This window comes from Fibroporia radiculosa (genome assembly GCF_000313525.1).
Source record: "Fibroporia radiculosa TFFH 294 genomic supercontigs, scaffold504, whole genome shotgun sequence".
Taxonomy (NCBI): Eukaryota; Fungi; Basidiomycota; class Agaricomycetes; order Polyporales; family Fibroporiaceae; genus Fibroporia; species Fibroporia radiculosa.
The window spans coordinates 1-26,237 of NW_012133214.1; the positions used below are offsets into that span (position 1 = coordinate 1).

Genomic DNA, 26,237 nt, shown 5'->3' on the forward strand with positions numbered 1-26,237 from the left:
CGCTGCCACTGCCGCCCCGACGCCGACGCCGACGCCGACGCCCACCTCCGACTCTGCCTCCGTCGCCGTCGCCGTCGCCGTCGCCGTGGGACGAGATCGAAGGAGCACAGCGTTCGATCGACGCCGCACCCGACGCCCTCGAATCGCTCGCAGCCTTACCTCCGCCGACGAGCGAGCGCCCACGGTCAGCTTCCCGCCTCGGTTCCAAGATCCGCGCGACTGACGATTTGCTCGCAGATGTGCCACCGCCAGCTCAGATTCTTCAAGTCCGCCCAATGCGGCCACTTGACCTTCACCGGCGACACCTACCTCGACTGCAACCAGCCCGACTGCTTCATCAGTGCCACTCATCCCCCCAACTGCAGTGCTCCCGCCGTCTGCCACTGCCGCCGCTACTACACGTCCGTCGCTCCTCTCTTCCCTCTCCTCGTTTCCCCACTCACTCCTTCCACAGCCAGCCAGAGCGCATCACCACCCACGAGGTACGTCCCCTGTCCTCCTCCCCTCCCCCTCCCCCGCTACTCTCCTCACCCCCTCTCCAGGTCCCGGGAAAGTGTGACCGCTGTCTCAATCCATACCGCTAGCCGTTTGTGTATGCCTATATATTACAATTGCCTCATCCGTGTACACATATCCCCCATTTCCAATTCATACGTCGAGATCCATCTCTCCCAGCACCGCGTCGTCCAGCCCCCCGTCTCCGTACTCCTCGTCCTCGTCCATCCCCTCGGCCTGTCCCTGCACCGCCGCCGCCGCCTGCAACGCCAGCTCCCGCTGCCGCGCCTGCGCCTTCTCCACGTCCTCGAGCGTCCACAGCGAGACGCCCGTCTGGTTCTCGTTCGGATTCTGTGAGATGGTCCGCATGAAAAGCTTAGACAAGGTTAGTGCCATATCCGTGGACAGGTTGGAGGCCGTCTCTGTGATGTATTGGTTGATCCACCGCGGCAACTTGGCACGCTTATCCGCACGTGCGAACCGCTGCACCACCTCGTCAGTCCCATGCACCCGAGAGATTGGATTCAACGTCAGCAGATACCTTATCCGCAAAAACCATCAGGCCCCAGTCCGTTTTCCCGCGCAGCACACGGCCCACACACTGCGCTGCGTTCCGCATCGCATCGAACCCAAGAAACTCCGATTCTCGGATGCGATACGCGTCCCTCAAGTACTCCAGCCGCGCCTTGAGAATCCGACTCTCCGTATACTGGTACGGAACACTTCGGAACCCACGCGTCAGCCCGAGCCTCCTTATTGACTTTGAGTGTATGGACATACCCGAACATGATGACAGCCCTGCCGTAATTGTGGTCAAAATCGATTCCCTCGGACACTTTACCGCGCGCGACAGAGAGCAGAACCGCTCCCCGCCCATTGTCGCACGCCTAGACATTCTCCCCGTGTACAGTCAGTCCGCAGGCACAGGAACCGCAGGTGGTCAGCATGCGCACCCTGCGGTAGTTCTCCAGCGCGATGCTTGTCTCGTTAGCATCGGGCGTTTCCACGAATATCAGCTTGTGCTTCCACACTTCGTTCAAGATGCCCTGTGATTGCAGCCGGCTCATCGTCAGCTACGCACCGGCAGTATAACGGCCGCCTGACCATGTCGTTCCACGCAGCCACAATGGACTCCATGTATAGATAACTTGGGAAGAACGCCACTATGCCGTCCGGCACAATCTTGCTGTATTCAATAAGAATACTCCCGAAGTTGCGAACAACAGCAGGGTCGTTCCGCACTTCGAAACGAGAGCTGATCGCGACCTGGTCACTGCCACGCGTAATGACCTAGCCCTGACGTGAACACAGTTAACGTAAGCCCGTCCGACGCGACGTACCAGAGGCAAAAATGAATTGCGAGTCAGGGTCATAGCATATGTTTCCTGGACAACAGGCGTAAATTGCAGCATTTTCGGGTACATATCTAATGGCGAGATGGTCCCAGAGGTAATGACAACCGTGCTGAATCGCTCAAAGACCGGTTTGATTGCTATCGCGGGGTCCAGGCATCTGAAATACAATGATGAGAGGTCATCAGCCTTACGAGTGGCGGTTGAGCACCTACGTCAGGTGGAATATCGGGTTGGGAACAGTCGCGTTGTCAGTCTCGAAAGGTTCCAGGATCAGAAGAAACCCTGCCGACAAATCGATAAGCTTCTCGGCAAACGGCTTCCTCACCAACGTGGATGGCACCTTTTTCGTATGTTGCGACCAGGGTCGCGAAGCTTGCAACTTTCTGCAGCGATGCATACTCGTCCAGTCTGCTCAAGTCAAGTGTGCGAACCAGCGACTGCAGGCGCTCGGCACAAAAACTGCCCCCCCGACATCGATCAGCTCATCTTCAGCTGACACACTTCCAACGTACCGTAAGGGTCTTCGTTCGATATACGTAATATCTTTCAGATGCTGCAGAAATGACAGCGGCGTTTCCGCAACAACATGCAGCACCCGCATCCGGGTCTATGACCATCATATGTCATTAGATCTAGAGCATGGGCGGCAGAAGCAGTGCACCTTTAGGTATTCGACGAAGCGCTTCAGAAAGGCCACAAAGTGCTCCGCCTTGCGTATATTCCCAGGGATGGCTTCCTTTAGCAAGTCCTCAGGTAATACTGGACCGCGTGTAAAACACGCTGTCAGATCCAAACGCCACCTCAGCTGCAGCAGGACTAACCTGGATTTGACATAAACGCGTCTTCATCGTTAGCGGCTTCTTGGAGACCTTCTACGAGTTTAGCATATTCATCTTGGAGCTTAGAAGCGTCCGTCTTCTTGATTCTGACAGAATAGTGGTAAACGGAAGAATTGGGGTGCAGTAGCGGCCTTACTCTTCGATTCTGTCCCCCAATTTGCCTACACTCCTCGCAGCGGATTCAAGCATGGGTCTTGACAAGTCGATACTGAGCGACTCAATACAAACGTTGTCTACAGTCGCGGTGTCAAATACAAACCATCTGAACGTCTGCTCGGCTTGTTCACGTACCAATATTGTGGGCTTCGTCGAACACCACTATGGCGTCTTTCGACATCTCTTTGGAGACTTGCTCCGCAACTTTTGGATCGAGAAGGTAGTGAAATGAATAAATTATGATGTCTACGAATGGCATCTTCGTCGGGATTTAACCTAACTAGACAGTTGTCTGACGGAGTAAGGGACATACCATTCTGCGAACCAAGAAATAGGGGCATATGGTATTATCACGCCCATATTGCAACACATCGGCTAACGTCCAGATACCTGGGGGGATCAGGCTACCGGGATCCAACTTCCCTAAATTCTGCAATAGAACATCGGTTTTGGTCTTCAATACGTCCTAGCACGTGGTGCGTATACTGACCTCATGCCAGTCACATAAGTCTACAGATCCGGGGTTTTGACGACCCTTCTCGCACACAGCTGAATTTGTGAGGTCACGACATCGTGCATCAACCACTTTCCCTTTCTTTTCCTTGGACACCTAACAGAAAGTCGATTGAGATGTGTCTTTTAGAAGCCTCTCTAACTGCGATGATTAGAAGAACAAGGCTGGAGGTGGCAGTTCCGCCTGATGGCCCAAGACAGCGTGCCTTAATTGATGTACCAAGATAGCAACTCACCTCCGGATGAATGCACAAGTTTTTACGACTTGTCAGCCCAAGGCCGTAGAAGCTTCGTTCTTTTTCTTTTTCTTCCTCCGTCTCTGCGCTAGACAAGCGATACACCATTAATCTCTTGAGCTCTTCAAGAGCCTTCTCGATTTCTGGAACCGTACGCGAGCAATATATGAGCTTGCGCTTCGCAGGATAGAACTTGAAGCGAATCAGACAGTGCCGGATAATTCGGCCTTGACACTGACCTGCTGATATGAAACGATGAGTGACAGAAGCGAAACCGTCTTTCCGGTGCCTGACGGCATCTCCAGAACACAGTGACCCTGCAGCACGATGTGTTTGTCAATTCAGGAGGCTAGGGGTCTGATATACTCACTGTGGCGTCAAGGGTGCGCTTGAGATCGCACATATATGCATATTGTTCTACTCTCAATGTGGCTATGTTTGGCACGCGAAGCACAAGTGCGCATACCTGGGTATATCCGGTCGTAAGGAAAGATTATCTGAATACACCATTAGACACGAGCGCGCTGGCACAACACAGAACGCATACGGGTAGGTCGTCGATGTAGAATTTCATGTTGGCGGCGGACAGCAACGAGCGGTCAAAACGTAGACTAGATTGTTTTCACAGGAGATAACATCAAGAGAGGCACCACCAAGCGTATAGGTCGAATGGGATTCGTTGCCGGACGTTGGACAACGTCGCGGTCGCGAGCAGGAGGGCTTCAGCCACAACGCGGCGAAGCCGTGACGAGCTCAGTGGCGTAATGACGCGTGACACTAAGCACAGGCGCGTTCGGTCACAGCTCGTGTGCATCACGCATTAGCTCTATGCTTGCGAAACCATCACACAGAGCTTTTCTCCGGTTCTATAATCCACCACACTTTCGGTCACGTCTTCTACCATGTCGGTACCAATCTACCAATAAACCTACGCCGTGGCGGAATGACACAACAGACCCGCCTTCGGTTCTCGTGGAGGATAATTATTCTAGACATACCGTCTTCACCGTAAACTTCTTCCGCCGATTTCTCAAGTTTTCTGCCATCGGTCTCCTTGCTGTCGGAGCGACAACATGGACAGCACTACTCGGCACTCATATGTGGGTAGAACAGGTGGAATTGGCCCCTGAGCTCGACGATGAGGTACGCAAATGGGAGTGGAACCTCGAGGCCGAACGGTGGTCGGGCGGGCCTGCAGGAGGCACAGACCCTGGCCTAGGATTCAAGGGACGTCTCGCCGCTCGCAGCGCATGGATTGCACAACACTGGGGCGCGGGCTCTGGGACAAGGGTCATTGGGTCTAAGGCTTACAGTGGTCGTTCGCGTTCAGAAGGCGGCTTGAATGCGGTCGAGGTTCGTTTGGAGTTCGCCCAAGATTTTCTTAACATCGCTATCAATTCGGCATTGAAGAACGCAAACTCAGGGCGAGTGCGACCCGAAGCTATCGCTGAGCTCATTGCTCGTCACGCGAACGTAATGGAGCGAATGGGCACGAGCGACGCGTTGTTTGAGGCGCGCTCGGAATATGAGCGTGTTTGGGCCGGGCTTCCTGGGAGAGGAACCGATGCTGCACGCATTGCACTGAAACTTGGAGACCTCAATCGGCGACTCAATGATTCCGACGAGGCCCTAGCCTGGTGGGCTCGTGCTATCCAATTGACTCGAGAGGGCAGCAATGGTGCTCTGGCGAGTGTTCCCCCTACAGTCCCGGAATCTGTACCATCGTCTCCTCTGGCCCAACGCACTTTAGTGTCGACTTTAGTGTCCCTTTCAGCTCATTATGCGACTTCAGGACAGCTGTCACAGGCGCGGGCGATCGAGGAGTCTTCGCTGGATTTGCTCCGGACTATCAAGCAGCCAGACTCGTTGGAGTCCGCGACAGCTCCGCAAGCCTTGCACGCGCTCTATGTTCTTCACCGATCATCACTTCTGTCGATACACCTGGCCGAGGTAACGCATGCACTGAAGGAACAGCCTGCCTCATCTATCCAATGGCTGACGCGAGCGGCCGAGACCTCTGAACGGGTTGCCCTGGTCCTTACCGGGCTCCCTCTCATTCATCCCGACGCACCCCAATCTCAGATTCCCCACCCGCCATCGTCCGAGACGCCACTGCTGTCGGAGTATGACAAGTCATATTCGATGAGACACCCGGCTCGGAGTCTCCTTCGCGACGCCCGACGCAGCGCGGCCGAGGCGTGGAACTTGATGGGGATTCTGGTCGAAGGTTCTGGCGCGCAGGGGTCGGCGGAGAAGGCGCTCGACTGCTATGAACGTGCACTCGGGTGGGCGGGAGTTGCTGGTGACCGTGCTGGAGGGATTGGCAGGGCTGGAGAAGGGACATTAGAGACAGAGTGGAAGACGTTGTGGACTAACTATGTCCGCGCGCGGGACGCTGTTCGAAAAGTGGGGAGTTAACTCGTAGGTGACATCGGCCATGCCCGTATGTGTGAATCATACACATAGATGTGCTTGATCTCCTAGTCGAGAAGAATAGGTATTTTACTTATAGTCCGCAAAGCGTGATTCGAGTTGTATAACCGAGGTCCGCACAGCGTGAAACTGCATATAGCCGGTGATTGCCTCGATGACCGACTCGATACAATCGCTCATCTGACCACGGTCGAGCAGATGAGAGCTTTCTGCCCAGTAGCTTGCCATCTGCGTTCCATCTCCTCTCGTCCCTTCGTTCATCCTTTTATCTGGCCCCATTCGCAACGCCAGAGAACCATGGCTAATCTCGCTGCTGAACGTTTCCTCGCCGACCGCAGCGCGCCGCTATGCGGCCTCGACGTAGCAAAGTCATTTGCTCAGCTGACGTGAGCGCTCTCGACTGCATTTACTGGAGATTGCACATCGACCAGATTTTTCCAGTTCGAAGGAGAAAAAGTACGCTCACTACATCGGTCAGGCTTCGTGGGCTGGTGCGCGCATCATCCAGGGCCAATGGACGCCTCAAGCGGAGAAGCTGTACGACTTGTTGGTCCTCACCCTCAGTGATAGAGGAAAGCTTGCAGATCTCGAGGGCTTGAAACAAAGATCAGCGGTGACCTCGGGTGACTGGGATGATCTAATGCAATACGCAAGCCAGGTATCTACATGTTTCGATAACTCAGTCGTATCTGTCCTTGTCTCATGCAAACACGTTTGATCTTAGGTCCTAAGCAACCTAGTAAACTATAAATCATTTGGCTTTACGAAGATAATCCCCCGAATCCCACAAGAGAAGTTTGCCGCAGTGGTGAAGAATTCTGCTAACGCTTCTGAAGCTATCCCTTTGTGGGATGATGTGAGTTCCTGGCACTTGCAATCGTGATGAAGCTCTCTCATTTTGTTGTTGCAGCTAAAGGAACATATCTATCAAGTTATCCCCGAGTCGAGCAACTTCATTGGGAAGCGCTCTCTTGGCCACGTCTCGAATTACTATCTCGGCGAGCCGATTCTTGACTCTGAAGTTGCCGCAGTCCAAACTGTCGCTGAGAAGATTGATGTCGACATTTTGAACACTCGGTATGCGTACCTACAGCTGCTTAACTGCACTGTTGACTTACAAAGGAAACATAATTTAGCGTCAGAAAGGACGGTCCCGATGCCTTTGCGCTCCTGGTTGCGTCCGCCAAACAACAGGAGAAAGCATTGCATGAATTGAAGTTGGCGGATAAGAACGCTACCCTTACAGTTGAGTATGGTGACTTCGCAGTCCCTATGCAGAGGGCGGCGGATGCATTAAAAGAGGTAAACTATTGGTACCCGCCTCTACCCTGACATCTGACTGTAAATGCTACACAGGCAAGGAAGTATACCGCCAATGATCACCAGGCCGCGATGATAGACAAATATATTGAATCGTGCGTGTGCACAATTCCCTCAGGCTTCTGCTGAGCGACAATTTTAACTAATAGGTTCGAGACTGGGTCTATTCCTGCGCATAAAAGTGGATCCACTGAGTGGGTCAAGGACGTTGGCCCGGTCGTTGAGAATTATATCGGGTTCATCGAGACCTACGTAGATCCTTACGGTGGTCGAGCAGAATGGGAAGGTTCGTGCATTTTTTTGGTCAAAGTACCTGAAGGCTGATATCACATCCTTGCTAGGATTCACTGCAATTGTCAACAAGACACTCAGCGCTAAATATGATAAACTTGTGGCGCAAGCACCAGAGTTGCTCAAGGTTTTGCCCTGGGGTAAAGACTTTGAAGTTGACGAATTCAGAAAACCGGACTTCACGGCCCTGGAAATCGTCACATTCACTACTGGAGGTATGTTCACATGCATGCTGCGGCACTGAGACCGCTGAGCGCCTTGACCAGGGATCCCCGTTGGGATTAATGTACGTTGAATCGATAGTCTATATCCATTATGCAGCTGACGCAATAGCAGATCCCTGTAGGTCTACTCTTATAGTGCTGCGCCACATCTGCTTAGACGTGGTCTCGTAGAATTACTATGAGATTCGTGAGTCCGTGGGATTTAAGAACGTCTCTCTAGCGGTCAGTCATTCTCTCATTCTCTGTACATAGCACGGGACTCACGCAACTTTGGCACTTAGAACATCCTCGCGGCGAAAGCTCCCAGTATGCGGCTCCGCGCTTGTACGAGACGTACTGCACTAAAGGTTATGCTCGCCCACAGACGAAGAACTCACTTTTGTACATCCGGATGACGTTGAGGTTTACAACGCATGGGACTCGCGTGCATTCGAGCTTCAAGTCGCCAATCACGAATTGCTGGGCCACGGAAGCGGCAAGCTCTTCCAGGAGAATGCGGATGGGACGAAGAACTTTGATCCCGACAAAGTTCGTCTCAGCGATTCGTGTGCAATGGCTGGAGATTGATTCCCGATCTTTGCAGATCATCAATCCGCTTACTGGGAAGAAAATGTGCGTCGGATTGATATGTAATTGATATTGATGGCCTGATGCGCCTGCAGCACCTCCTGGTACAAACCGGGCCAAACTTCGGGATCTGTTCTTGGAGAAGTGTCGTCATCAATGGAGGAATGCCGCGCGGAGACTGTTGCATTGTATCGTCCGTATTCCAAGTTGTTGTTGATATCTTCTCGTTACGCTCACAGGATATGATGCATAGTCGTCAGCAACCTGGATATCCTCAAGATTTTCAACGTGAGTATGCATTTCTCTCTTGAACGAACGGTGTCCTTTGATACCGTTTATCTCTAGTATGTTGACCAAAAGGACATCGAAGATGTCCAATACATCACGTTCTTGTTGATGGCACGGGCTGGATTGCGAGCGCTCGAGTTCTACGATCCGGCGACAAAGAAACATGGTCAAGCGCACATGCAAGCTCGGTGCGCCGCTCTATGCAATTTCTATGTAGTCCATCTGACGTAGATCTGTAGGCTTGGTATCACTCAGTTCCTAATCAAGTCGGGAATCGCTCACCTGGAGGAGGTTCGTGGAGCAAACGGAACACTTGAGAATCTCTATATCCGAGTATGATTGTCGCCGACTTGAGCATGAATTAGTAACTCATTCGCCCACTGCCTTTATAGGTCGATAAGCAGAAGGTCCTAACACAGGGACGAGAGATCGTTGGCAAACTCCTCGTTGAGTTGCAGGTGCGCAAGAGTACCGCCGATGGGCCTGGGGCACGTACGTATTATACAGAGCTCACGACGCCCCTCCTTGGATGGGATGGTGAGATTAGAGACATCGTACTTAAGAAAAAGCTTGTGAGTACTTTCTGTCATCCAATTCTTACTGCTATGGAACTCAGAAGGTGTATGACACTAACTATACATTGCCTCCCACAGCCTCGAAAAATCTTCGTGCAGCCCAATACCTTCATTGAAAACGGTGAGGTTGTACTGAAGGAGTACCCACTTACACCGGCAGGGGTTATTGAGAGCTTTATTGAGAGGAAGCTCTAAACCATGACACGAAAAACTCACCATACAATTAATGCAGTCATGCTCTTGAGGATACAGATGAGCATATGTGTGGGATATAATAATCATGCAGGGATCAGACCACCAGTACTGCAGTGATACAGATTAACTCCGCTTGTAAACTAAAATGCAAATGCAGTTCCGTGGATACAATGCACTGTCCTCATTACTGAGCCAACTTCTAATGTACGGTACGAATGTGAACTGCCGCCGTGCTGTATAAATATGATGGACAACTGCCTAAATGGCGAGTAAATAGGTTTATGATGTCTGCATGTACTCAAGGGAATGACTTACAAGGCAGGACGAAGGCGGAATCTAAGGGATAAGTGACTCAAATTTCTCGCACAAGTGCAACGACTACCGTCACGCTATTTGATAAAAGTGTGAGAGTCACCAAAGCAAAGATAACTAAATTCACACAACCAATACTCACTCGTCTACTTTCTGGATAGAACGATTGAGGATACGTCAATATGAACTAGTCGATAGACATTACGGGACTTACCCCACCGCGGAAATACATGCCCTCGCGGGCCGCCGCTCGCTCAAATGGGCTGACTCGAGTCTTATTACCCATGCAGAGACGCGCGTAATCAACTGTTCGCTCCGCAATAGTTTGAACGAGCACATCATCGATATGCTAGTCAAAATATTAACATGGTACCGTCAAATTCCCGGTAAGTTTACCTCTTGAACAATCTGCCGCCCTTCCGACGAATCAAGCAGCACACGATTCTCGTCTGTCACTGCAGATTCGAGGGTTGACTGTCGTGCTATGAGGGAACAGATCTGTATCATCTCCGAGGGAAAGACATTGTCAGATAGGCCATCTGTCTATAAGCAGCAGCGATGATTTACTCCATGCTTGATATTGCTCAAGTAAATGGAAACAAACATAAGCAATGATGATATCACCATCCCGGAGTTTCGTTTCATATGTCTCAGCATCTCTCGGCGAGTCGATACATGCTCGAGAGAAGCGAGGAACCGATGTTGGGAGCTTTGAAAGCTGTCTGAAACGGGGATGACCAATTCTGAATTCATCGACCAAACCGAGCGCACGGGTGGAACATACTTTGGGCAGTTGAAGAAGTGTTGCTGAACGCGTTGCTGATATATGACGGCAGAAGAACGAATTATGGAGAAACCGCTATCGCCTAGGCTGTGCAGATGAGCGTCAGATTCTGTGAAGATAGTGTATATTGTAAGACTTGCTTTGCGGCTCGAAGGACGCCAGATGATGCGTTCAGTGTAAGGAGACAAGCGGTACTTGAGCCTACACCCCACACGCGATTTGGTGAGTATTGGGGAACAAGTCGAGGAGCCCTCACCAGCCTGAACGGCGCGCTCCCGTAAGACACCGCCATGTGCCAATTCAAGGCATTCTGCAGGTGTAATTTCCCATCCCTCTACCAGCTCACGCTCCTCGTAGTCTTGTGTGGGGTCGATTTCAGGTTCACCGGCCCATGCAGCCTTAGAATATCGACGGGCATGGAACATGAGAGCTTGAGAAAATAGCGATGGATCTACTCCAGAGTCGACCCATCCACCTACGCCATCTGCGACACCGAACGATACACCCTTCAAAATTCCGCATGGCACGACGTGAGCGACATGTTTGAGAGCAGAGGTTCCAACCTACCGACCGTTCACGCATCTGACGCCAACGATGTCTCAGGCTAAGATAGACGTGTAGAGCGCAAAGAGAAGCTTACATCTTGGACATAGAAGAAGTCCTCTCCAACATGACTCCCTACGGAGGAATGAAAATTAGATAACATTTCAGTCTTCCATTTACCGATCTCAGAGTCGGGCTGGAATGGTTTTGTCTTCAGACGACGACTGCTAGGATCCGGAGGTTTGCCTGCCCAGCTAGCTCCAACATGAAAGCGATAGTGTCGATGTATAGAAGAAATTGTGCGAGATTGGTGCAAGACTGGCGAGCATTTTTTAGGAAGAGCAGTTAATGTTCGGGTCAATGTCATGCTCGGTGGTGAAGGAAGAGGATCGACATCATCATCACCCCGACCCGCTCAGCAAGAGCATCATCACGTGACAATAACATACGATTATAAGTACTACATAAGTTACTAGTTGCGTTACTACAATCTCCGAGTGCGACCATGCCAAACGTAGAAGTTTGGATTCAGAACGATTTGGGCGAGTTTTCACCTAGGAAACTTTGCCATCGTTGGATCCCCCTCCCCAACGCTTCCAGTCGAAATTTGTCCGTTGTCCTTTCACCCCGTTCATTCCCGAGTCTTTCGGTTTAGCCCCAACTTTGCGGGAATTGATCTTGTCTATTTGTCGTTCAGCCGCGTTTGAGGGTGCTATACTCGTCGATCGCACCAATTCCGGCAAAGTCGTTTGTGTACGCCTTTGCACTCCATCGCTTGTCTTGGATGATAAGGTCGGGGCTGGACTGATAGCAGGAGGTAGCCGAGGGATCGTGAGCCGCGAAATTGGTTTGAGGGGTTTACTCCCGGCAAGTGCATCCATCTTTTTGCCAGAAGCAGTATCCGCATCTGTGTAAATAGTGGTTTTTGCAGCAGAATTTGCGGACTTGATTTCCTTTTTCAATGGAGTTTTAGCTCTGGGCTGCCGGAATTTGCGGAGGAATGGATTAGAGGAGGCGGACTGAATCGATTGTCTTCCCTCCGGGCATTTGCATTTGTGAGTACTCGAGGTTTGCACAGCCACCCTGCGACGCGCCGCTAGCGCGTCGCGAATGCCACTCATCTCCTGTTTGACGTGTGCATCTTTCCTTACGTCGACGACAAGATCTTGTCCCTCTAGTATTGCATTGCCTTTCAGCCGCTTTCTTGCTCGTTGATCCCCATTCGGCTGCGGCAGTGAGTTCCATGAGGGAGGTGGCCGGAATAGCATGAAGGGATTTCCAGATGTCGAATTGATACACTTGTCAATCTCTGGAGGCCCTGGAAGAGAACTGTTCCGTCGATGAGCACCAGAACTCCCGTAGAATCGCACAGTGGATCGATGCGTAGCCATGAGGCGTGACTCGATGGTAGCAGCTGAATTCACCAATTCGACTAATGTCTGTTCGCAAGGGGATGATGATGCACCCTCTTCATCCTTGATATCAAACTTACTAAGGTCGGTTTCCTCGCCTTCCTCGCCTTCCTCCTCTCCGGTGGATTGCTCATCTGGACTCGTATTATCCCATTGAAGGGGGCTCTCATACAGACTATCTGCACTGCAAGGCCAAGCATCTGGGAGATGAGGTTGGGGAGGCTTATACGGCAAGAACACATCCATCCTACCACTTGCAATAGGCTGGTAACCTAAAATTGGGTCGAGTTGAGAAGAATACCTCGCCATAGGTGTTCCCCTTTTGTAATAGAGGTCTTTGATCCGAATGGTATACGGATTGGGGTGCGAATAGAGGTTAGATGAAGTAGCAACAGACGTCAGGTGCGACAGTGCATTAGCCAGCGATGAGGGATGAAAAAATGCAGGTTCACTGCATGGTTTGAAGGGGCTAGCAATTCCTCGTATACAGCGGGTACCTCTTAAATCTGCAGAGATCATTTGGTCAGTCTTCATCTATCGTGGTGGACATATGTGGTGGACATACCTACAACACTGAGCAGAGGGAACTCGACGAGGTGGTCAAATACCTCATTGTTGACGTTCATGCAATTACGGAGAATCAAAATTCGTATTCCCCATGGGCCTATCCTCAATGAGGCGCGATGGCCTGCTTGGATCTCATCGGGGGTCGCGAAAGAAAGTGTTTTTGATAGCCTTTTGATTCCCCAGGCACTGAGCGCGGTCCCACTAGCATCAAATGCACATAATCCGTGCAAATCTTTCAGCTCAATGACAGTGTCATCTGTTAATTCGCTGCATCTTGGCAGTTCAAGAATGGTCAACAGGGCGAAGTCTGGCGTGGATGGGATACGCTGGAGTAGCGGTAGATGGTTATCCGTAAGAGGGAGCGTATATGTTCGGAACGAGGATGGGAGCTCAGGGTATAGTTGAATTAGCAGCGCCCAGAGTCGAGGGTCGACCTGCGATAAATTGAGCGGCCTGTTGGGGCGATAGCTAGGTATCAAGGCACGAATGATGTCGTATGCTTCAGAGGATGATGGTTTTTGATAGTGCAATCGAACAGGACCCAAAGTATGTATCTGGTCTGGATACTCCAGCAATCTCTGAATACAAAAGTATGCAAGTGATGGGATGAATGAGAGTTTCCGTCGGGTGCTTGGCGTGGATTGGTAGGGCGGGGGTGGCGCAAGTGATGGGAGTGCATATTTCAAAACAGTCGTACAGGCTTCATCCGAAGTAAGTGTAACTTGTGGTCTCCATAGATGAATGGGTCGACTCATCACGAACGAGAGCGAGCGGAACTCGAAGTCGGTCGAGTGGCCAGCGGCAAGCGCGTCGTCAATCACAGACCATGTGATCGCGTTTTTGGACACTGGCACCGACCCAGTGACCGGCCGTGGACTGAAGTTCGGTGTGATTAATGGAATGTCGCCACGAAGGCATGGGCATGTTCGCTTATTAGAGTGACACTAGGGTACTAAAGCGCATGCCAGTGTCGCTCTATACGGCTAAAATAAAAACGGTATGTAAGCAGGGCGATACTCAGATCATCCAGTATTGAATAATGCATGGCTCTAATGGTATTACAGAGGCCGGATGAGTATACGAATGTACAGTGAATGCATATCGAAAGCCCTGTAGATGTACGAGAGTAGCAGTCCACATTCCAAACATTCCAAGCAGTCCATGTGGTGCGGTCAGATGTTCTGGCATATCGTACAGGTTAATGTAATGCGATCGCGGAACACCACAGCTGAGAATAATTGGAACATCAGCTATTCTGACAGATGATCTCTCGAGGAATCACTTACGAAGAACAACCATCGCAGCGAGGAAAGCGATAACAGTGATATAGACGAACGTATACTTGATCACCTGAACCTCGGATCAATAAAAGACCGTCAACATATGGGACGATGACTTACAATCCAACGACGCTGTCTCCTCTGCTTGTTCGAGAACAAGGGTGGACGGATCTGCTTAGATGGTCGAACCCAGACTGCAGAGAATGGGTAAGAAGGCGTATAAATATATCCATTCACATGACTTACACATCATTGTGGAATGTATCCTGTCCACAAAGGGGATGAAGATCGGTGGGGTCATGAGAATCAGAAGGATATGGGCAATCAAAAAGTCTGAGCTCCACAATGACATCTCGACGATTTTCACGAGGAACTCGCGGGCAGGCTGGGAGAACGCCGAGTTACCTAGACCTCTCCCATACCACTTTCCGGACCACCAGGCGATATTTGTTTCGTCGGACTTGTACTCACGGGAAAGGAAGACAGATATCAGTATCTTCTGAATGGCGCGCTGGACAGCTACGATCGAAATGACACCCAGCACAGCATGAGAAGCATCCCACAGCTCCAAGAACCACTGCAGGCGTGTAAGCATACGTCCAACTTAGACGAGCGACTGACAACTTACAAAGAACTCAAAGAACGCAACGAGCCCGACCAAAGCAAGGAGATGCGCAAGCGCGGCAATGAGCGATGCAAATTTAGTCCACGAAGACATCATGGGACCCAGGAATAGGGATATAAAGAATAGCACCAGAAGAATTGCCGCATTCCACACGACTGGACCGATCGAAATCACGAGAATTCGGATCAAAGCACTAGGATTCTGCTTGCCATTCTGGGGGAACGACTTGACGAACATGTATGCAATTATGAAAATGATTGCAAGGCAGATAGGCCATATGATTTCGGAGAGGAGGACAGTCCGCCACCTGGCACGGGGCATGTCACCGGAGAGCTTTTCTGAAGGATGTCCAAGCTTCTTCTTCTTGTAACCAGTAATCATAGTGCGGGAGAGACGGCAATAACCATGCCAGCTACTTGCTTTATGTCTAGAGTTTCCACGGGACATCCAGCGCAAAAATTCGCGGTAATCGATGATGAAGTCTGAGAAGGAGAACTGGTGCGGGTTGAACACAAAAGGCGCGATACAGATTGACAGCACTGAGAACCAGAAATAAATGAGAAACGGCGTCCAGACAGCCATAGTTGCGTAGAGAAGAAGGAGAACGTTGCGCATGCCCATGTAGATGCTCGGTCCGGAGAAGCGAGAGTAGAGAATAGTGAAGGAAATACGTGTAGTGGCGAAGCCTCGTCCAGTTGCGATATATCGAGCACCGCCAAATGTCAGATTGCTGAGAATGGACTGTGAATAAATCCGAGTCGAGAAGACTTCGAAGATAGGAGAGAGAGATAAAAACTGCTTCCCGAGTCGGATTAGTGCTTTACCGGTCCCTCTTTCCAGTAGTTCTACAAGGCGTTATCAGGCTGGTACAAGCATGTGCAATAAATCCAAATCTTACCTTGCAAGAATAGTGGCAAGAAAGCAATGAAGAAGACGAGGAAGATGGATATGATGCATCGCTTGATCCAACTGAAGACAGGAGTGAGAACATAGCAATCAGTCTCTCCCGGTAGAACGTCTCCAGAGGAACCGGTGGCACAAACAGCGAGCTCCTTGTTCAAGGTGCCAATAAAAAGTACTATGTATAATGCGAATATAAGTGAAAGGCGATAACCGAAAGAGTAGGTACTCACAAGTGACCATAAAGACCTGAATTGAGTACATGACCAGAATATTATTGATATGGAAACCAGGATGACCGTAATAGAATGTGAGGAATCGATCAAGCGGTAGTTGGGTACCCAAGTAGTAGTACTCTCTGCTGAGCATTTGTTCACCCATACCAGTACCCAACTTCGTCTGGAAATTCAAGATGGTACCAAATCCGAGATCGCGCCCCTTTCCGCACTGATAGTATTCAGAGTGTTTGATTCGACCGCCACGACCGATCGCGTTCATACCAGCAAAGATATCCTCGTTCAAATGCAAACCCTTCTGAGCTTTGGAAACACCGCCTCGCGTGGCCATGAAGGTGGCATTCAAAAAGTCAGGATGTCCGTAGTGAAGCTTGCCTCCGATCCACGCCAACACACGTGGTGTCATGGTGCCAAACGTCTGTTCTTTCCCAGCGGCGATATCTCCTAGTACACCAATATTCTCTGAGAAAATGTATTCACGGGTGCCAACGATCGCAACTGGAGCTTTCTGGAACTCCTTGTGGCCCCACTGTGCATACGGACTCTGGCCGGAAACAGAGTACTCCTCAAATTCACCAAGGATGTTGCGAATCTTGATGCATTCTTCCAAGTAATTGTCCTGATTCGCATCAATGAGCTGGAGGTACTCTCCCCGGTAAAAGATGATGGCATGATTTTGATTGTCCGACTTGCCGTCACCAAGGATAGGATTTCCGGGCAATTCAACACGGAACTTAGGTTTCCTCTTCCCCTTCTCGTCCACGTCCGAATGTCCGTCGATGAGCACAGAGAATATCCGAGACTCTCCGCTCCTCTGACCAGGTTCCTCATCCAAGTAGGCGATCTGGAGGTCAGGATAGGCACGTAGCAAGAATTCGGCATTCTCCAATTCCTCCTTATTGAACTTCGCATAACGTTGCATTGACACGGCGAACTTAAACTTACGTCTAGACATACGCTCCAGCTCCCGTTCAAGTCTGTCGGTGTTACCGACAAATCTCTGTACGATCTGAGGGTTCTCGACTCGGTACATGAGCTTGATGGCCTTGGAGTAATTCATCATCCCAGAGACCGTACGGTATAGAGTCTGGACCCGGAGCGAAGCCCAGATACGAGTACGAAGAGTGTACTCTGGTGCGGATGTCTTGAAACCAATACAATAAAACGGCAAGTCGTCCGCCCGACTGTCACGCTTCTCGTTCGGATGGTCACCGTCAAAGGAACTCGTAGCGGAGTTTTCATCGGCGAGGATCTTGGTGTCTTTGACGAAGTTATCCCACTCAATAGGATGCAGCTGTTTCAAGTACTCCAAGAGCGTGACACGAGTGTTCTGATCCTCTTCTCTAATGATTTCGCGCAAACTTAACAAGATCTTCTCCGAGTAATGGGGAATGAGTACTGTGAAGGTCGGCATTGAGTCTACAGGCAAAGGATCTGGGAACGCGGTCGTGAGAGACTGAGCAAAAAACGAGATCCTGCGTTCAGCTTCCCCTCCAGCCGGGAAGAAATCGCTCTCCCTGCCGGTGTTGTGTGTGAAGAATGGTGGCGCACGAAGCACACGGTGGCCTTGAGGCCCATCCACTTGGTGATAAAGTAATCGCTGGACATGATGAATCGACAACAGATGCTCTCGGTACATGGAGATGATGATCGCGTTCCATATTTGAGAGACCAGAACCTACAGAGGTTTATAAGCACAAGTGAACCCGCGATGCTATCATAAACTCACCTTCGGTTTGTACTTTACCTCCATATCAGCGGTAGCCAATAGTTTGGCGTAAATCCGTTTTGGCATACGCGTATATACCTCCTTCCAAGGGGTCCAGATCGATAATCCCAGATAGAAAGACCGACACACGCTAAACACCACGACCCAGACGATGTACCAGAGGTAGGTATCCAGGAAGAATAACACCAAATCCATCACATACATGATGGCTAGCGCAAACATCACCTGGTTAGAACAAAGAGCGTTTCCGAAAATCTTGTCATTGCATCCTTGTACCTTCGTGTGTGCCATCACGGCGACTGGCTCGCTGAACGATGATGACATGAAGAAGAACGACTCGGTGAACTTGCAGCCAAAGACGAGGAGCCATAACATGACCGAGGCGAATCGCGAACTGCCACCCAAAGTAGGATACGACGCGGTGAACGTCTGCGAGGCCATAAATTTGCGCGATTTACCGGCCACACGATCACCGAACATTCTACCAGAGGGAATAATACCGAATGCGACGGTGGCGACGACAGAAACAAAGAACTGCACAATGCCGATTATCAGTGGGATATTGGATGCTGAATCATCAACCATGGCAACATAGACAGTAGGTCCACCAGTCAATGCGAGGACGACGAGTAAGAAAATGAGCCTGGTTGTCAGATGCGAAGCGTTATTCCACGATGTAGGGGTGAAGGAGAACTCAGCAATCGTCGCGGCAATCATGATCGAGGTAGCAACGGCACCGCCGAGAGCCACCGCCGACCAAGTCATCGCTGCTGACGGACTGGATTTCCCCGTAGCAGTATATACTTTAGGCGAGTTGTAAGCCGTGTAGAACCAGAACACTGCAATATGCAAAATCCACACGCGGTTGAAGTTGATGAGAAGATGACCAAGCGAACGCTTCTCAAAGTAAGTCTTGAAGAATGTACGCTCCCACGCGACCTGGCCTAGTTTCATATAGCGTTGTGCCGGAGGGAGATTGAGTAATCGCGTCTGCAAGGCTACGTCAGTCAAGATTGATATATACGGAATATTCACCCACATTATCCTTGAGCACGATCTTAGCAAGACCTTCTGGATACCAGAAAAGCTGATTGATATCATCGTACCCAATAATCTGGTCATGGTCCTTCTCTCTTCGAACAAATTTACCTTCCGCCGAGACTTCGTATCCTTGATCGCGCATGAAGCGGTAGAGCGGTTTAATTACACTTTCGAGGTAAAGTCCTTCGGGTACAGGGTCCACTCGGTTTTGACACTCCGGGCTCCGATAATATTCGTCCGCACACTTGAAAATGAAGCACAGGCATTCGGGTGTAAAGCGCACGTTGCCCGCTTCTGCCCAGCACAGTAACCAAAGCGCCACCTGACGAAGTCGGTCATACTGACTCATGTTATTCATCGCATTGCGCCACCTATTCAGGGCACTGTCAAGCGATTTGGTGCTGGCAGTTTGCACTTTCCCTTTCATGCTACGAAGCCGCTGCAGACCGGGGTTCTGCGCCTGTCCAACTGCATCGTCAAGATTAAGTTGGGCAGCGAAATACCATTTGCGATAGTTTGCGTGATGGCCTCCGATGTAATCCGCGTGTATCGTAGTCAACGCTTGATTAGGGGACATGCGCGAGGCTCGCGAATCGAGGAGTTGCATCAAGAAATCAAACTATATGGCACTTCACAACATGTTGAAGGCCACAGCAAAAACGCACTCACCATATTTCTCATGGAATCTCTCTGAAAGCCGAACTTTTGAGCAAGATCCAAGAAGATGTCTTCTATCTCCTCCATTGACATGGGTATTTCGCGCTCCGAAGACCAGGCCGGATAGGGTTCAGTCGCACCAGGGATGTCAGCGAAGGGGCCATCATTTCCCATGCTCAATTGAGAGCCAATAGACGGCGTATACCGGCGGTCGTATTCATTCACGGAATCAACGCTAACAGCGGCTGCGGGAAAGGATAATAAGCAACGTAAATGGGACGCTCTCAATGCGGGAAACCAAAGGGGTCCCAGCCAAAGTAGACATCCTCGAAATGTGGCTGATGTGGGCCGCCCCTCAGCTTCATAATCCCTCTCGTACGAAGCGGCCGGTGTTAGGCGTTGCGCCCCATAGAACTCGCATTTCTCCCAGGTCGCACAAAACCATCCCAGGATAAACACTCACATTGAGCTTGTCCATCGTAGTAAGCGGCGTTTGTCAGTGGAACACTGCTGGCATTCCGACTAGCATAAGCGTCATTAGGGTCGGAATCGACGGAGTATTGGCGTAATGGTTGGCCATAAGGAGATGGATGGTTGGAGAACGGATTCTGAGGGTCAGAGGCCCCGTATTCTGGGCGAGCAGCCATGCCCGACGAAAAGGTGACGAATGAGTTGTTGGGTATCCGCTGTCACTGTCGATCAGAAAAGAGTGGAATGACCAGCAACAAGCTCGTGTTGGGTCAAAGGAAATCGTCGAAGAGTAACGAGATGAGAGAGAAAAGACTGGAATCGACAGTCGCAATGGTATTGTTACAAGAAGCTGTCGCTTTTGCTCACTGCCTTGCGGCACGTGGGAACTCGTTGCTCTGGCCTTCTGGGCATCATTTTGACGCTACGGCAACGGCCTATTACCAGGCTGTCTCCCTGAAGAGCACAGATCCAGTTCAGCTAGCTCGGACTACCGAAAAAATGTCCTGTAGTTCTGACGTGGTACTAGGAGAGATTACAGGTCATGTAGGATAAATTATGGGATATGACTGAAAGCATATTTGTGGCTGCCCGCAATGACGTTGTCGTCTCGCTGTCTCTGGATATAGCTATGTAATTACTATAGGCATAGAATAATTTGAAGAGACGCACTTGTAATGTTCGCGTCTTTTCACGCATCTCATCAAGTACGGCAGTACTTCCTTCTTCACTGGCTTCACGGGCAGTCCTCCATTTCGATTGCGCATTGCCGGCCTTTTGGTTCTTGTTGATCTCAAGCTCGGCGGTAAGTCGCTCAATGGCGGTTTGCAACTGTAGGATAGTTGTTGATTCGGAGCCCCTCGCGAAAGCATCGACAGCTTGCTGAAGCTCTAGATTCTTTTCTTCCAAAGCGTCACATCGGTGATATGCCCTCATTGCCATCTCCTGCATGTCCTGAGCGGCGCGAATCTTGTCTTGCCAGCCTTGTGTGTCGTTGATCGCGCGGGCGAGTTGCTTCTCCAGTATTATTTTGGCCTGTACCAGATACCCGTTCTCGCGTGATAGAGATCGCACTCGATCTTCCGCTCTCCGCGTCTTGGCTTCTTGCTCGAGGCGGAGCTCTCTTTCCGTTTCCAATACAACAGCTGAAGCGGCTGCACAATCATGGAGGCGTTTGGAAGAGTCGCGTATGATTTGTTCCAGCGATGCTACCTTGTTTCGAAGAGCTTCATGTTGATTGTACAGTATCCTTACTTGGCGTCTGAAAGCAATCTCGGTATCATGGCTGGAGCTGCATTGATAGTCCGCCTGGACGTCGGTTGAAACGAGCATCCCAGTGTCCTCGTTTGCGGAAAATGCAGAGATTGGGTGATCTCCTGTAAGATGGTCCGCTTCGGCCGCATGACTATTCGTAAGCAAGTTTCCGGGTGACTGGATATCTGATGCCATAGAAGTCTCTGTCTCTGGAGCCTCGGTTATGATAATGGTAGGGGCGATGAGATCACGGATAGTCTGCAGCGGATTACTAGTAGAAGAATATGACTGGAGCTCCGGAGATTCTGAGCCTTGCCATCGGGAATCAACCGATTCAAGTACCAGGTCGGAAGAGGGAGATGTTGTCGATTGGAAACGGTGTAAGCTGAGTTTTCTGGAGATACTTGTTTTCATGAGTCCGAATCGAGGTCCAGAGATGGACATCGCGTCAAGCATCGGAAAAACATGCATCAGACTAATATCTACTTGATATGTTCCGAAGAAAGAGGTTGACAGCGGGTCAGCCACGAACGTACCTTTATATGCACCTGAATGTCGATGTTCGCGGTTTAACGATTCCCGAATGCCCTTGACATTCTTGATCCAAAATCAAGAGCTCTCACGTTTTTGCATCAAAGGAATTTTATCGAGTGTATCTGTCCTATGTTAAAATAGCGATCTCCACGGTCTTTGTTAAATATACACCTACACACCCCTTAGATTGTTTGAAGACGAGAACAAAGCCGGCCTCAGAAAGTCCAGTATGCAGAGTTAGTATGGGCAGTAGCCTTTGCATACAAGAGCAAATCATCAAAGTTGAACGAGCGTTGTTGAAGTTGTCGGCCGAGCACAGGTAGCGGGAGACTAGTACTCAACCAAGGAGCGATTCCTGCAGTCAAAATACTCACACCTAAATCGTTGGTAAAATAGTGTGAAAGAGAGTCGAAGCGTTTGCAGACAGAAGATCTTCTGACAGCTATGTGCAACTAAGTAGCAAGAGTCACTCTAGCAGTACTAGCAGTACTGTGCGAAATGCCGTGAGTCGTGATCGACATGTTACAGTATCCGTCCGTCTGCAATAACACACTACTGCGACATTCCACCACTCGGCATACACCCTTTGTTAAGAATTCGCCTGAATACTGCTCGAAGGGGAATGGATTACTTCTCAAAGTTCTTGAGATCGGGGAGTCAGGCAGCCCCCAAGGCGGAGGTAGCTGATTTCTGTAGTATCTCTTATATCTAGTTGAATAGCGCTGCACAGGTCGACCATTCCCAAGAGTTCCACAAATCATGGCTGTTGGTAAAGGTTTGTCTCGCTGCAGCGCAACCACAAACGCCATAAGCTGAAGAGGTGCCCGCAGAACACCTTGCTGCATCCAGACGAACGCCAGTTGTCGCGCGGTATCAAGTCCACTGACGTACCGATTCACCTTCAATCGATGGTTGATGCGCTCGTATGGGAGTCAACGCGAACAGAAGAAGGGTGTGTGGGTTATATGGTTGTCACTGCTCATCCGTTGGACCTCATATTGTCCCTTCCAGAGGCACCGGCGCATGTCTAGAGTATCTCCTCAAGAACGGTAAGGAACGATGTCTCACGAACCTGCTTCTAGCTAATGATATATATGCTCAAGATGTTCTTGGCACTCTTGTGAAGCTAAGCGAGACAGATCGCCCCTCAGGCACTCAAGCCGAGGTACTACGCGCTGTGCAAAATATGGTTGTGCTTCTAGATGAGCAATTCCTCGTCCATTCCGCTGTACACAAGGCCGTCCTCCGACTTCTGAGGAATTGCGTTGGGGATGACATTCAAGAGCAGTTAGATGGCAGAAATAAAGTGATGGGCGCTGCGGGCAATGCAGTCAGAAGCCCTCCCTCTGAATATGAAGAAGACCGTACGTTCTGCTCCCATCCATGACTCACTGCTTTGTCTGAGATAACTGTGTAGTTGTAAATCTTCTTTGCATTTTGTGCAGCAGGATCAGAACGTATAGAGAACTGCTCATGATCTTCTTCCACGACAAGCAGTGGTATCGACCGGAGCCATTATTCTCTGTAGAAGAAGAGGATGAAGAAGCCCAGGAGGATGAGGAAAGAGACGATGAAACAGCGGAACATGTTGATGAGGTTGTGAATACGCCAGAAGATAGGGTCTCTGCTGCTGTTCGATTACCACATCCCGGTTCACCAACTTCCTCTCATGACACAGGCAGCTTCGCACCCACATCCTCACTCAGCAAGAAGCCGGAATATGAATTTCTTCTCTTCAACTATCTGCTTCGCTTCGTACATCGAGAAGGACGCATTGGTGATTTCGCTCGTGCAGGACTTCTCTTTCTCATGGATGTGGCAATGTCTCCTGGGGACTCGGGTCACAAAGCTGTTGAGGATATTACTCATCTGTCTTCGTCTTCCCGTTCAGACGTCGCCTTTACTGACCCTACTGCCGATGCTGCTTTAGCACTTGCGGAGTACATTATTGATGGTGATTTTTCCGAAGTGCTCGCTGCAGGAGTTTCAGCAGTATATTCACTTTTGCCGTCCAAGCTGGACATTAGACCACCGGTGCCATCGGAAAACACGCGGAACGGTGGTATGGTGCTTGGGAGCACTCTGATCGAATTGTCTAATGAAGAGAAGGAGGATATCGAGGCCGCGCAGGAGAAGAGTCGCGCATTGGGAGTCGAGGACTCGTCGAATCCAGATTTCAGGGCGCGTTTGGACCATTTTCTCAAGCTGCTGGAATTCTTGCAAGATGTCCTTCGTCGGAATGTGCTCCGCGAAAGTGCGGATGGCAGCATAGATGCATCGAATCTCGTGGGTTCTGCCATTGTACAGTCAATTTTAGACGCCATCCGGAGGGTATTTCTTGAAAATGTCCTATACCCATCTATCCTTGAATGCTCCGACGTTGATGGGAGTGCGGTCGCAGTCATGTCTTACATCGAAATTATGCTCCACACTCTACAGAATGGCGAGCTCGCGGATCTCTTGATAGACTTCCTCACGAGCGAAGACAACAGCGAGGTTCTCTCGCGAGGCCATATGCATCACCAGTCAACCCTAAATTTAAACGGAAGTGTTCCACCGACTGCTCGCGCAGTTGACAAGAAAACGAAGTTGCGCCGACGGAAAAGCACTGCCATGGTTCTGTTGGAGATGGAAGCACCAGAGTCAAGGAGGCAGTCCGAATATTTCACGTCCATGGGCCGCTTTACCCTGAAAGACCTGCTTCTGAGTAGTCTGCGATCCAAGTCCCAGCCTACTAAAACTGCTGCATTGCAGTTGCTGCAATCACTATTGTTACAGTGTTGCACAATATGCGTGGACAGACTACTCATTGTCATCCACGATCCTCATGCCACTAGCTTTCCGCATCCCGCTGTCGTAAAGCTTCTTACCGAAAGGGCCCCATCATACTCTGACGATGAAGAATCATTCGTTTATCCCGGCTCTGATAGGACCACAACGAGACCTTCAAGAGGTGACCCTGCTATCATGGATTCAATTACTTTCCTACAACCAGACACAACATACTGGACCCACGAACGCGAGATGGGCCTTTACCTGACACTGGTATCTCGCGTTGATCCTAATCACAACGAAGACGCCTTCAGCACCGGCTATGATCACTACCTGCACGACGCCCTTCTATCGATACAAAACCAGATATGCTTCCAGCAAGATGTCGATACGGAGATGAGACCTAAACTAAAGCACCGCCTCAACCCCAATGACCCCCTACTCTCGTGCGTCCTTGAGGCTTTGCGCACATTTTTCTCGAATAGCCCCGAGCTTAACATGGCACTCACTGGAGTCCTTGCCACGCTCGCAGTTTGTCCAGATCGATCCTTGGCAGGTTGGTTGACATTCGCTTCCAAGGAAATCGATACAGTCCAGGTTGGGCTTACTCAGGACGGCGTCACGTTTGATTATGGGAACGATGGTGACGATCGCTCTATCGACTTTCGGATAGAGGAGAAGCTCGCTTCTGAATCTCACTTCCTTCCGGCATCAAGCATCGACGAACAGTCGCGACCTGTTGTACATTCGGTTTTCCATGGGCTTGTATCGCAGCTCGAACGGTACAGAGTGATGGTCGGGAATTTTGATCAGTACCTCCTCGAGCGGCGACAAGGCCTACTTTTTTCTGAAAACCTCACGGACGCGTTGACATTGGCTTTAGAAATTGAACCATCAGTGTCGACTAAGCCAACGTTGACCAATCCAGCTACATCAGAGCCAAGTACCGCTCGACCCAAGTCTAAACCGAAATCAGCATCCTCGTTGGTCTCGTTTCTCACACCGAAAAAGAGCAAACCTGCTAAATCTTTATCGACCGAACTGGCAACTCCACCACGGAAAGAGGATAAAAATGTCGAGGCAAGTCCGTTTGGTCCCCATTACCAGAAGACTGGTGCGATCGTTGTTGAGCCGTTTGCGGCCCCTCCACCTTCGACCGGACCATGGACACCCCGGATGCCTCGGAAGTGGAACACTGATGACGAAGACGTCTTTGGGTCTTCCGGGCAATGGGGAGACCGTCGTGCCGATGTAGAGAGTGATGCTCAAGACGACAGTGATGACGATCAGAAACATAATGGAGTCGCCAACGTTACTTTATCGCGATTATTGGACAATGTGGTAATTCTGGAGGAATCTATCAAAGAACTTGTTGCTATCATCCATGCTCGACGTAGCCTCGGAATTGATTCGATACGATATCTGTAATTTATGGAACATCTAGATAGCTAGATTTCAATGATACCCTCAGATTACGACAGGGACCCGGGCGAAACTATTATACATACATATACAGTAAGCATACAATCCGGACGACTGAGTATCATAACAATAAACCTGAACAGTCTCAAACCGACCTGCAATCAATTCAGCTGTACCGCAGCAAGTTTGTAGGGTATGATAGATCTTACAAATT

The 26,237-nt window shown here is 50.3% G+C and overlaps 6 protein-coding genes across 6 annotated transcripts; 3 read left to right on the plus strand and 3 right to left on the minus strand.

The window, feature by feature from the left end:
• Positions 1 to 648: 648 nt before the first annotated feature.
• FIBRA_01124 (uncharacterized protein) lies at positions 649 to 3,893 on the minus strand (the record flags this gene model as incomplete). The annotated part of the gene is made up of 17 exons (XM_012323003.1): positions 649 to 978; positions 1,037 to 1,217; positions 1,276 to 1,382; positions 1,449 to 1,541; positions 1,600 to 1,785; positions 1,836 to 2,007; positions 2,063 to 2,132; positions 2,176 to 2,309; positions 2,363 to 2,457; positions 2,512 to 2,609; positions 2,672 to 2,775; positions 2,826 to 2,922; positions 2,981 to 3,104; positions 3,159 to 3,275; positions 3,336 to 3,455; positions 3,595 to 3,786; positions 3,834 to 3,893. The coding sequence occupies 17 exons, from the start codon at positions 3,891 to 3,893 to the stop codon at positions 649 to 651; spliced, it is 2,280 nt and encodes a 759-aa protein (XP_012178393.1).
• Positions 3,894 to 4,422: 529 nt separating this feature from the next.
• FIBRA_01125 (uncharacterized protein) lies at positions 4,423 to 6,012 on the plus strand (the record flags this gene model as incomplete). Its single annotated transcript, XM_012323004.1, has 1 exon — positions 4,423 to 6,012. One exon carries the CDS (start codon positions 4,423 to 4,425, stop codon positions 6,010 to 6,012), a length of 1,590 nt encoding a protein of 529 aa, XP_012178394.1.
• A 312-nt stretch (positions 6,013 to 6,324) lies between these two features.
• FIBRA_01126 (uncharacterized protein) lies at positions 6,325 to 9,487 on the plus strand (the record flags this gene model as incomplete). Its single annotated transcript, XM_012323005.1, has 20 exons — positions 6,325 to 6,413; positions 6,469 to 6,685; positions 6,752 to 6,883; positions 6,938 to 7,104; positions 7,164 to 7,329; positions 7,384 to 7,442; positions 7,497 to 7,633; positions 7,689 to 7,853; positions 7,905 to 7,924; positions 7,975 to 7,980; positions 8,034 to 8,084; positions 8,144 to 8,168; positions 8,227 to 8,390; positions 8,446 to 8,474; positions 8,525 to 8,622; positions 8,683 to 8,717; positions 8,775 to 8,905; positions 8,957 to 9,050; positions 9,110 to 9,289; positions 9,371 to 9,487. The coding sequence occupies 20 exons, from the start codon at positions 6,325 to 6,327 to the stop codon at positions 9,485 to 9,487; spliced, it is 2,082 nt and encodes a 693-aa protein (XP_012178395.1).
• A 352-nt stretch (positions 9,488 to 9,839) lies between these two features.
• FIBRA_01127 (uncharacterized protein) lies at positions 9,840 to 11,493 on the minus strand (the record flags this gene model as incomplete). Its single annotated transcript, XM_012323006.1, has 9 exons — positions 9,840 to 9,876; positions 9,942 to 9,952; positions 10,014 to 10,148; positions 10,196 to 10,342; positions 10,404 to 10,521; positions 10,584 to 11,089; positions 11,151 to 11,165; positions 11,224 to 11,261; positions 11,307 to 11,493. The coding sequence occupies 9 exons, from the start codon at positions 11,491 to 11,493 to the stop codon at positions 9,840 to 9,842; spliced, it is 1,194 nt and encodes a 397-aa protein (XP_012178396.1).
• A 187-nt stretch (positions 11,494 to 11,680) lies between these two features.
• On the minus strand, positions 11,681 to 21,739 carry FIBRA_01128 (uncharacterized protein; the record flags this gene model as incomplete). The annotated part of the gene is made up of 14 exons (XM_012323007.1): positions 11,681 to 13,044; positions 13,104 to 13,952; positions 14,301 to 14,333; positions 14,392 to 14,455; positions 14,506 to 14,579; positions 14,632 to 14,962; positions 15,014 to 15,855; positions 15,909 to 16,088; positions 16,144 to 17,824; positions 17,876 to 18,865; positions 18,915 to 19,535; positions 19,586 to 19,818; positions 20,037 to 20,259; positions 20,714 to 21,739. 14 exons carry the CDS (start codon positions 21,737 to 21,739, stop codon positions 11,681 to 11,683), a joined length of 8,511 nt encoding a protein of 2,836 aa, XP_012178397.1.
• Positions 21,740 to 22,451: 712 nt separating this feature from the next.
• On the plus strand, positions 22,452 to 26,029 carry FIBRA_01129 (uncharacterized protein; the record flags this gene model as incomplete). Its single annotated transcript, XM_012323008.1, has 6 exons — positions 22,452 to 22,508; positions 22,560 to 22,604; positions 22,660 to 22,781; positions 22,841 to 22,878; positions 22,933 to 23,193; positions 23,247 to 26,029. 6 exons carry the CDS (start codon positions 22,452 to 22,454, stop codon positions 26,027 to 26,029), a joined length of 3,306 nt encoding a protein of 1,101 aa, XP_012178398.1.
• Between the last annotated feature and the right edge of the window lie 208 nt (positions 26,030 to 26,237).